We start from the raw sequence: 12,607 nt of genomic DNA on the forward strand, positions 1-12,607 counted from the left end.
ACTATGAGCGTATGAACAGTGCGAGCTATGTGTATGGTAAGACAGTATGGAGCTAGATACAACACCAGTTATGAGCATATGTTCTGTATAGTAACCCGTGTATGTATGGAAAGGACGGCACACGTGAGTGCAATATGACCAAGACAAGCACACAAACAGTGCTCAAGGCCTGAGTGTTTAACACTGTCTGTACACATTGCATATAACACAATGAGTGTATGAACAATTAGAGCTATGTGTATGGTAAGACAGTATGAAGCTAGATATAACAACAGTTATGAGCATATGTTCTGGATAGTAACCCGCGTATGTATGGAAAGGACGGCACACGTGAGTGCAATATGACCACGACAAGCACACCAACAGTGCTCAAGGCCTGAGTGTCTAACACTGTCTGTACACATTGCATATAGCACAACGAGCGCATGAAATGTACACAACAGTAACTGTATCTGCAGCCTAAGACACTATGAGTGCATGTACTATATGCAACACCAACTGTGGCTTCTGCATGTGACACTTATGAGTGTAAGTACTGTAAACAAAACACTAACTGTACCTGCTGTATTTAACACAAGCATTGTGTCCGTAGACATGATCGGTCTCCGCGTGCCTATCGTATCTGTCGATTAGACAGGTCCTGCGTATCCTCGTGCCTGTAAATGTGACAGGTCTTTACGTAATCATAGTGCCTGTAACAAGACCAACTAACTCAAACCTCGTACCTGTAGACGTGACAGGTCTTTGAATAAAGCTGTGGAAGTGATGGACGCTCGCGTGATGTTGACCTGAATGGACTAAACAGATTGATGCTGATCACAAACTACAAACGTACACACAATTGAATTCTACAAACATATGTTCAGTGCAAGCTTAAACGTATTAGAGGTATGTTCGGTGTAACTATTAATGATTGTAGAGAACAAGCTACGAGCATCTGTAAAGTATGAAAGTACAAACGTATGTATAGTATATTCCGTGTGAATCCATTGGTGTATGAACAGTGCAAGCTATGAGCGTGTGTATGGTAAGACTGTATGAAGCTAGATACAACAATAGTAATGAGCATATGTACTGGACAGGGACCTGGGTATGTATGGAAAGGACAGCATGCGTAAGTGCAATGTGACCAAGACAAGCACACGAACAGTGCTTAAGGTCTGAGTGCATGACCCTATATCTGTACACATTGCGTGTGACACAACGAGCGTGTGAACTGTACACAACAGTAACTGTACCTGCTGCATGAGACACTATGGGCGCATGTACTGTATGCAACATTATCTGTGGGTTCTGCATATGACACTATGAGTGTACGTACTGTAACAAAAACACTAACTGTACCTGCTGCATATGACACTGAGCATAAGCACTGTTTGCCATCTAACTGTGCCTACCGACTATAACACTATGAGCGTATGCACTATATACCATACCAGTGTGACTGTACCCACTGCATATGACACTGCGCATATGTACTGCAAACTACCCTAACTGTACTTACTGCATGTGATACTATGAGCATATTTACTGTATATAGCACCTATGAGTGTAACCCCTACAAATAACACTATGAGCATATATACTGGTGTACAAACTAACTATACCCACTGCAACAACCCTATGAGCGCATGGACTGTATACAACACTAACTACCCACTGCAATATGACTCTATGAGCGTATGTACTGTATACGATACTACAATGTACCCACTGCAAGTACGCCACGAGCGTATGTGCTATGCCTAACCCTGTAACCTACTGCATGCTACTATGACCTTGTGTACTGTATAAGACACTGTAACTGTACATTCTGTATATGATGCTACAATGCATGTATGTACTATGTATATATATATATATATATATATATATATATATATACACGCTTTTTTTTTTTAGTGACTGTACGGTATGAACGTTATGAACGACTGCATGAACACTATGAGTGATTGCACGGTATGAAACGCTATGAGTGATTACAAGGTATGAACGCTACGAGTGCCTGCACGGTATGGATGCTATGAGTGCCTGCACGGTATGGATGCTATGAGTGACTGCACGGCATGGACGCTATGAATGCCTGCACGGTATGGACGCTATGAGTGCCTGCATGGTATGGCTGCTCTGAGTGACTACACGGAGTGAAATGCTTTGAGTAAATGCACGGTGTGAAACGCAATGAGTGACAGCACGGTGTGAAATGCTATAGTGACTGCACGGTATGAGCGCTTAAGAGTGACTGCACAGTATAAATAATGTGAGGGACTGCACAGTGTGAACGTAAAAAGTGACTGCACTGTATGAACGTAATGAGTGACTACACGGTATGAACGTAATGAACGGTATAAATGCAGCAAAGGCACCATGTACATATGTAATATGTTGTAAGAATGCACGGAATGCAGGCTTGCAAATAATGGTCGCCCAGTTATGAGTGAATCTATGGTAATGGCACAGTGAATGAAAGCGTGGAAACACTACAACCGGTATGAAATGAGCACAGGAACTACTTGCATACTGGCACCCTATAATGACATGGCTCAAATTGCCTCGAGAAACAAAAAGGCCCCCCCCTCCAGTACCTCCGAGGACGCAACATTGGGGCTCTGAGGGCGACAGGCGTCCAGCATATAATGCTGCCGGCATGCAAACATCCCCCCCCTCTTACAACACTAAATAACCTCTGCAATTCTGTGCTGGTAACGCTATGGCAATAATACTATACTCTGGTCGTATGCGCTCCGGGCTCCCAATTCCACAGGTCTGAGGCAGAGCCGGCGGAGAATTTTTTTTTTTTTTTTTTACAACAGTGTCACCTGCCGTCTGCAGGCGGCTTAAAAACCGGTACCGCAAGCCTGCTGAGGCAAACAGACGCCGTCCACCGCAAACAAGCCTGCCATCACCATAGTAAGCAAAAGCACGTGGGATGCCGGTCCCAGGCTAGACACGTGGGACGCCGGCCCCTTCCCAGCAGCGCGGCCACAAGCAGGTGTCTCCGGCAGGAGATAGAACAGTAGACCGCAAGCGGTTATCAAGGGAGCGCCAGCTGTGCAGACCAGCCGCACAGGCGGCCAGAACAATACTGGTGCCGGAAGCCGCATATGGTCCCGGGGAGCATAATACTGCGGCTCAGGACACCAGCCAAAAGGTAAGAAACCTTGCCGGAGCCCGGCACTTACTGAACCGCTCCTGACGCTATCTCGAACGGCTACGCTCATCCTCTGCTGCACCATACACACATGACCCCGCTCAGAGAACCGGACCAACTGCCAACGTCCTTCCGCAAACATCACGTACGCCCCGCCTACATGATGCAGGGACATTTTATACTCCTTCCCCTAACATGGCTCCACCTAGAGGTGTGAGGGGTGTGGGAATTCCCGCCCCCTCACACAAATTCAGCCTGATAGGCTTCCCACATATATATATATATATATATATATATATATATTTGTATATACAAGCTGAGTACCCGGTGTTGCCTGGTTTTTCCTTCCTCATCCTTGTTGGGGAGCAAAATCAACAAAGGAGGAAGCTTTTGACTTCATATCCCATCCCCATATATTGTTGTCATATTCCAACCCCATATCACATCCCCAATCTCAACCTCATATCCCGACCTCATATCCCATCCTCATATCCCGTCCTCATATCCCAACCTCATATCCTGACCTCATATCTTGACCTCCTGTCCCATCCTCATATCCCGTCCTCATATCTTGACCTCATATCCCGACCTCCTATCCCGATCTCCTATTCTGTCCTCATATCCCGTCCTCATATTTTGACCTCATATCCCGTCCTTATATCCCGACATCATATCCTGACCTCATATCTCAACCTCATATCTCAACCTCATACCCCGACCTCCTATCCCGTCCTCATATCTAGACCTCCTATTCCGTCCTCATATCCTGTCCTCATATGCCATATTCATATCTTGACCTCATATCCCGACCTCCTATACCGTCCTCCCATCCTGTCCTATCCCGTCCTCATATTCTGTCCTCATATGTCAACCTCATATCTCGTCCTCATATACCATCCTCATATCCCAACCTCATATCCCATCATCATATCCCATCCTCATATCTCGACCTCTTATCCCGACCTCCTATCCCAACCTCCTCTCTTTGTGAGATGGGGTGTGGCTTGCAAGCTGGATTGACACATTCACCAGGAGATGCAGAGCGGAGCTTGTGGAGTAAGGTACTGGAAGTCCCATATACTCGCATGGGACTTGAAACAAAAAACAATCTTTTTATGTAAGGGTGTAGGGTAAGGGTTAATATAACTATCATATCTTTTTATTTGACATATAAGTAATGTGTGTACCAAGTATTATTGAAATATCTCCAGCCTTACGGAAGTTATGTGGGAACATACATTTCCCATTGATTTGCATGGGACTTTAAACAAAAACCCCGACCCTCACAAATGGGAGTAGTTAAGGGTTAAATTAACTATCCTATATTTTAAGTGGACATATAAGTAACATGTGACCAAATATTATCGAAATATCTCCAGCCATTTGGAAGTTATGCAGTAACATACATTTCCCATAGACTTGTATGGGACTTTAAACAAAAACCCCAATCCTGGCAAATAGGGGGAAGTAAGGGTTAAATCACCTATCCTATGTCTGTTGTTGACATATAAGTAACATGTGTGCCAAGTTTCATGTTAATATCTTCAGCCGTTTTGACGTGATGCTGGAACACATACACACACACACACACATACACACATTTGCCCTCATTTACTTAGAAAATCGGGTTGTAAGTCTATCTTGCTTTCTTACCCGACTGCTTTTTTCCCCTGATATTTATTATTATGTTGCATCCTGTTTGTCACACGTGGGTTTTGTTGGTTTTGGTTTCCAACTCCTCTGAGTTGTCGGGAAAAAATCCACAACAATTCAACAAATTCGGGTTGGAAACCTTTATAAATACGTGCTAAAGCTCAGAAATGTCGGGTTACGCCCCTTTTTCGGGTTTGGGAGAATCTACATCGGGTCCATCGGGAAAAAATGTTGCATCGTGTTGCAGACTGGCGCATGATGTCTGCGACATATTGCAGACAAAGATGCGACAAAAAAAAAACGACAAAACAAGTCGGGTTTAGAATATTAAATGAGGGCCATTGAGTTTTATATATATAGATATATAGTCCCAAAATCACAGCACCAGCCAGATCATGGATCTTGAAAAACTGGATTACTTTATTCTCCCCACAATAAATGCAACGTTTTTGCAGTAGTAGCCTTGGGGAGAACCGTTGCATTTGTTGTGGGGAGAATAAAGTAAACCAGTTTTTTAAGATCCATGACCTGGCTGGTGCTGTGATTTTGGGACTTTGACTACATTGACCTGGGCTGGCTGCATGGCTGTTCACGGGCACAAAGGTCGATCCCCTGTGCTGTCTCACACTCCTGTCTTCTATATATAGCTATACATTTGTGTGTGTGCATTTATATATATATATATATATATATATATATATATATATATATAAAGCAAAATCATCGGTAGTTGCAGTATCTTGTAATACCTTTTTTATTGGACTAACAAGATTATGTAGAGACAAGCTTTCGGGATTCCTCCCTTTATCAAGTCATAAGCATTTCTGAGCTCACAAGGAGAAAACACAGGTTCTATCTCACAAAATATGCAGGGATTAAAACAACAAATGTGGAGAATGGACATTAAGTTGGGCCATAAATTGTATAGCTATAGGACGATAGATACAGATAAGGATGAGGGGGGGGGGGGGGGCTGGAGAGCAGAGGTGAGAATGGTGGTTACACTGGATGGACAATATTACTACAGAGCCATAGATACACAAACACGCACACACACATGCAATATTGTGTATTTCTAAATAACTATATTTACACAATGGCCCTCATTTACTAACAGGATCCCGACAGTTTTTATCGGATTTTGCGCCAGAATTCTGTCTGCGCCAGAATTTGCACCAGAATCTGGTGCACAACCCGACAAAATCAAAATCACTCAGAGTGAAAAAAAAACTACAAAAGGGGCGTTTTTCCCGACAAAAAGAGAAAAAACCTTCCGAGTGTGAAGAAAACTCACAGGAAAACCTGTGAGTTTTCCTTCACAGAAACCCGACAGCTCGGAGCTGTCGGGAAATTACTCAAAACGGAGTGAATCCTGCTACCCCCAGCATGGAACAGGGTCTGTTCCATGTTGGGGGTAGTAGTACAGGGGCTGAGGGATTGATCACATCGGGTCTCACTTCTGAGACCCGATCCGATCAAAAGTTATTAAGCAGGGAGCGGGCGGCATGTCCCGATCCCCTGCAATGTACTGTAAACTTTCATTTTTAAATTCCTCACCAGAAGCCCTGAATGGCCGGGACCGAGGAACCAATCAGGGCTCCTGACAGGGTTTTAATATAGAAGCACTGTGGTGGGCAAAGATGTACAGAATCCGTGGGGGGGGGGGGGGGTGTATATCTCTGGTCCCTCCAGCGTTTCTATATATATATCCCCCTGCTGCGCTATATCAAACTTAGTGGCCGCTGCACTTGAATAAATGTACTGCCCCCCCCCCCAGTGCTATTATATATCTATACTGACCCCCGCTGCACATATACTGACCCCCGCTGCGCATATTTATATATATATATATACTGCCACCCCCCCCCCCCAAGCTGCGCATATTAATCTTTATCTTTATCTTAAACTCTATTAGCGGGGGAGCGGAGGGCTGCTGCCCGCTCTCGCTGCTAAGAGTTTGTCATTCATAGCGGGCAGCAGTTGCATATCATGCTGTGGGGGTCAGACATATGGATATATGTCTGGTCCTCACATCATACATATACAAATGCAAGCTCACCGCTATGAATGACAAGTAAGCTATTGGGAGCAGCAGCGCGAGCCTCCGCTCCCTGCACTGATTTACTTGTCATTCATAGCGGTGAGCCAGCACCTGTATATATAGATGCTGTGAGGGTCAGACATATATCCATGTGTCTGACCCCTACCGCGCATCTATATATACAGGTGCCGGCTCACCGCTATGAATGACAAGTAAAGCAGTGCAGGGAGCGGAGGCTCGTGCTGCTGCTGCCAGAAGTGAGACCCGGTGCGATCAATCCCTCAGCCCCTGTACTACTACCACCAACATGGAACATACCCTGTTCCATGATGGGGGTAGTAGTACAAGCACTAATGTAGTCAGAATTTGCAGAGACTTTTTTCTGTCGCATAGAATACATTTTGTGCGACAGAAAAAAAAAAAACCTGCGACAGAAAGAAAGGGAAATTGGGCGACAGATTAGTAAATCACACGGAAAAAAAAGAGGAGTACACTGAAAAAAAAAACCTAACCAACACTCCAGTCTTTGTAAATGAGGGCCAATAAATTCACACGTACATGCTTGTCCGTGTATATTGATCTATTGCATTGCAGTAAACAATAACTAGAATGCCAGAACACATTACTGACTTCTGAAGAACAATGATGACCTAATCCTATTATAACACAGAGGAAACAAGCACAAAAGCCTCCTTCTGCTGTAGTCCATTGCGAGCACAGAAGACTACATTACCAGTGATGCTCTGCGTCTTCCTCGGTCGCTCATTTGCTGACAGTGCAGCCAGTGGGAGCTGATAGTAGTGGAGCAGGTGCTGATGGGGAAGCTGAGCTCCACAGTCATGGCTGGCAGCATGAAAACAGCTCTTCAGCATCTGCTCATCCTGATCTTGTGCCTGCAGATCGGGGGAGGACAAAAGAAGAAGGAGGTATTGTTTTCACTATGTGTTCCTGATCATTCACATATGCCGTGTGCTGGAAATACAGGAGCTGCTGTGTGGACACAGTATGGACAGGTCATTGTAGTACTGCAATCATTACTGATAGCTCTGTATATTAGGCTCTGTTCAGACTCCACACACTGTACTGATCAAAGGCTCCGACATAGGTAGTATGCTGTACTGGTATACTGGGGCATGTGTATCCCATAGGTTTCCATGTCAATAAGAAATGTATACTATGCATTATACTATTTTTTAATAGGTGCAGTGAAAGTAGGTGCCACTCTGTACTGTAAACAGAAAAAAATATACTGATGTACAGCAACTGGGCAGGGGTCGAAAGGACTCTCCTTTGGCCTCTGTCTTGTAAATGGGGGCCTTTGGCTATTTTCGGTGTATATTGCTAGAAATTCTCCCTGAACATACTGTACACTGAATGTGTTTACAATGCACATCTCATGAAATAAGAGATAAAATACAGCAAACACTCTAGCTGTACACTTCTACCTACATGTGACACAATCATTGTCTGCAGCTTAACTGTATTATTCTTTCCTATTAAAGGGGTTGTGCTACAAAGTAAAGTTGGTAAAAATCACATTTGCACCCCATACATATATGTAAAGGAGTACAAAGGTAAATTGACCTACATCCCTGCACTGGGCTTCTCCCCCATGGATCTCCTCACTTCCTTGTTCACTCTTTGAACTGTGACCCTGCTGTTGCCAGGCAACAATGCACAATACTTTTCCACAATCCCCCTTGCCTGCAGGCCCATGGCTGCACAATACCAAGTACCTATCTTTTTGATCTGTACTTGTTTAAAAAGCTTTACGCGGCTCAATTTGATGTGCAGACAGGGCCACACGAATAATCGCTGGATTGTTTGTGTGGCCCATAAACCCCTTGGCCACACATGACGTACAGTTATACAATGTGTGCCAACTGGAACTATGAAGACGTAGCTTAACTGAGTTATAACTGTCAACTGCAGCGGGTGTTAGGAGGAGAACCCAATCTACCCTTTTAACATGTATGGACAATTTGTCAAAAGTTTAATTAAAAGACAAATGATGCTTTAACGATTTCATTAGTCAACTAATGGCTATGTATTAGTAATTTCCTGAACATGTTTATATATTGACTTGGACTCAATAGCTCATGTAAATAATTAGAAATGACCCGAAAGTAATCACTATTTTCAGATCATTAAAGTCAATGGAGTTTATGCCTGTTTATGCACTTACAGTGGGGCAAAAAAGTATTTAGTCAGCCACCAATTGTGCAAGTTCCCTTAAAAAGATGAGAGAGACCTGTAATTTTCATCATTGGTATACCTCAACTATGAGAGACATAATGAGAAAAAAAAATTCATCAAATTACATTGTCTGATTTTTTTTTACCTTTTCAGGACGTAGGGCGCAATGCATACGCCCATCATCCCGAGTCCTTAAGGACGTAGGGTGTATGCAGATGCCCGTGGGAATTCCAGTCCCCGCCACTAGCCGGTTGAGGACCGGGATGCCTGCTGAAATCATTCAGCAGGCATCCCGGCACATCGCATGTCAATTCAAAGATGCGATTTTCTGCTATTCCGGGATGATCGGGCCTCTGGTGACCCGATTGCCCGGAAAATAGGGATGATCGGAGCTGTCAGTAATAGCCCCGATCATCCTGAGGGATAGGAGCAAGATTGCAGTGCTGCGTTCTCCTCCTATCCCCTGCCATTAGTCAGAAATTAATTCTGACCAATGGAAGCGCAAGACAGGAGGTTGCCATGGAAACCCCCCACTCTGCCCACCCCTGGATTTCGGGCAGAATGGGGGGAGAAGATGGCAGCGGTTACCTGAACAGAAGATGCCATGGGGACAGCCGATCATCAGTGGAGACTGCGGAAATCAGCGGCGCAGGTAGGGAAGCGACGGGGAGGGAGGGGGTTGTAAAGCGATCTTCTAGCGGTTGCCAAACTGCCAAAGGCTGTCTGGGCATGCTGGGAGTTGTAGTTTTGCAACATCTGGATGGTCACAGTTTGGAGACCACTATTACAGTGGTGCCCAAACGGTGGCCCTCCAGATGTTGCCAAACTACAACTCTCAGCATGCCTAGACTGCCCAGGCATGCTGGGAGTTGTGGTTCTGTAACATCTGTCCCTTCAGATTTAGCAATTTTGATGAAAATTTTGAAAATTGCTGCTATACGTTGAAGCCCTCTAATTTTTTCAAAAGGTAAAAATATGTCCATTTTATGATGCCAACATAAAGTAGACATATTGTATTTGTGAATCAATCTAAAATTTATTTAGAATATCCATTTTCCTTACAAGCAGAGAGCTTCAAAGTTAGAAAAAGGCAAAATTTTCAAAATTTTCATGAAATTTTGGGATTTTTCACCAAGAAAGGATGCAAGTTACGACAAAAATTTACCACCAAAATAAAGTAGAATATGTCAGGAAAAAACAATCTCCGAATCAGCATAATCGGTAAAAGCATTTTAGAGTTATTAATGCTTAAAGTGACGGTGGTCAGAATTTCAAAAAAGGGCTGCGTCCCTAAGGTGAAAATGAGCTGCATCCTTAAGGGGTTAAGAATTTATTTGCAAATTATGGTGGAAAATAAGTATTTGGTCAATAACAAAAGTTCATCTCAATACTTTGTTATATACCCTTTTTTTTTGGAAATGACTGATGGCAAAGGTATATTTGCAAATTATGGTGGAAAATAAGTATTTGGTCACCCACAAACAAGCAAGATTTCTCTCTCACAGATCTCTCACAGGTCTCTCACAGGACCTGTGACTTCTTCTTTAAGAGTCTCCTCTTTCCTCCACTTATTACCTGTATTAATGGGACCTGTTGAAACTTGTTATCAGTATAAAAGACACCTGTCCTCAACCTCAAACAGTCACACTCCAAACTCCACTACGGCCAAGACCAAAGAGCTGTCGAAGAACACTAGAAACAAAATTGTAGACCTGCACCAGACTGAATCTGCAATAGGCAAGCAGCTTGGTGTGAAGAAATAAACTGTGGGAGCAATTATTAGAAAATGGAAGACATACAAGACCACTGATAATCTCCCTCGATCTGGGAAATTATCACAAGAACGGTGAGCAAAAATCCCAGAACCACACGGGGGGTGGGGGTTGGGGAGAACCTAGTGAATGACCTGGGACCAAAGTAACAAAGGCTACCATCAGTAACACACTACGCCGCCAGAGACTCAAATCATGCAGTGCCAGACATGCCCCCTGCTTAAGCCAGTACATGTCCGGGCCCATCTGAAGTTTGCTAGAGAGCATTTGGATGATCCAGAAGAGGATTGGGGGAATGTCATATTGTCAGATGTAATCAAAGTAGAACTCTTTGGTAAAAACTCAACTCGTCGTGTTTGGAGGAGAAATAATGCTGAGTTGCATCCAAAGAACACCATACCTACTGTGAAGCATGGGGGTGGAAACATCATGCTTTGGGGCTGTTTTTCTGCAGAGGGACCAGGTAGACTGATCCGTGTAAAGGAAAGAATGAATGGGGCCATGTATCGTGAGATTTTTTTATTGAAATCCTCCTTCCATCAGCAAGGGCATTGAAAATGAAACATGGCTGGGTCTTTCAGTATGACAATGATCCCAAACACACCGCCCAGGCAACAGAGGAGTGGCTTCATAGGAAGCATTTCAATGTCCTGGAGTAGCCTAGCTAGTCTCCAGATCTCAACTCCATAGAAAACCTTTGGAGGGAGTTGAAAGTCAGCCCCAAAACATCACTGCTCTAGAGGAGATCTGCATGGAGGAATGGGCCTAAATACCAGCAACAGTGTGTGAAAACCTTGTGAAGACTTATAGAAAATGTTTGACCTCTGTCATTTCCATCAAAGGGTATATAAGTATTGAGATTAACTTTTGTTATTGACCAAATACTTATTTTCCACCATAATTTGCAAATAAAATCTTTAAAAATGTCAGATTTTATGGATTTTTTTTCTCTTTATGTCTCTCATAGTTGAGGTATACCTATGATGAAAATTACAGGCCTTTATCATTTTTTTAAGTGGGAGAACTTGCACAATTGGTGGCTAACTAAATACTTTTTTTCCCCACTGTATATGTCGGCATCCCATTTTTATAGTTTGTTGATATATACATGCCACATTTAGCACAATCACTATGTGAACAAGCCTATTTGAGTATTAGCATGTAAGCTATGTTGAGTGGCCATAGGCAGCACTGTTGATAAAAAAAGTTACATTTCCATCTGCTGTAGCCAATATGTAGATTATCATTCTATATCCCTGATCTATCCCTGACATTCTCTTAATTGCCCATACAAAGGTGTAAAGACATCAAACATGTGTCCTTGGGGATTCCAAAATAGCCAACATTTCATAAAAATCTTCATACAGAAGAGTGAACCAAAATTTAAAGTATGAGTACAATAACAATCTCCAGTGTTGCATGTTGTATCCTCACACAAGAGTTTTTATCAAAGGAAAAAGGTCATACCTCACCACTTTACTGCTAGAAGACATAAATTGTGGTTAGAATCTACACCAGGGGTTCTGACTGTCTTGTTTTTTTCTTTAATACAGTAGATTTTGCAAAATAGGGAGACAGCTAGCTAAAATTCTTCCCAGTTTCTCTACCTTTCCCTAACATCAGCCTTTTTGAGTTGTACTGCTCTGACTGTTTGGCAAAAAATGAAACGGTGCACTATATTCTAATCATACCGTTGTCAAATTTTACCACTACATAAGTAATAAATACCATTATAAATATTGTGCTGTTACTTAACAAATCCTGCTGTACTAAAATCAATATTATATATATCAC

At 43.1% G+C, this 12,607-nt stretch overlaps 1 protein-coding gene across 1 annotated transcript in view; it reads left to right on the forward strand.

Annotated features, from left to right (window-relative positions):
* The first annotated feature begins 7,616 nt into the window (after nucleotides 1-7,616).
* The window catches only part of TUSC3 (tumor suppressor candidate 3), a 419,569-nt gene continuing 414,578 nt past the window's right edge, over nucleotides 7,617-12,607 (forward strand). Inside the window, exon 1 of the mRNA XM_056558704.1 lies at nucleotides 7,617-7,771. Coding sequence (XP_056414679.1) covers nucleotides 7,661-7,771 — 111 coding nt within the window. The 5' untranslated portion in view covers nucleotides 7,617-7,660. The remainder of the gene's footprint in view (nucleotides 7,772-12,607) is intronic.

This window comes from Hyla sarda, chromosome 1 (assembly GCF_029499605.1).
Source record: "Hyla sarda isolate aHylSar1 chromosome 1, aHylSar1.hap1, whole genome shotgun sequence".
Classification (NCBI taxonomy): domain Eukaryota; kingdom Metazoa; phylum Chordata; class Amphibia; order Anura; family Hylidae; genus Hyla; species Hyla sarda.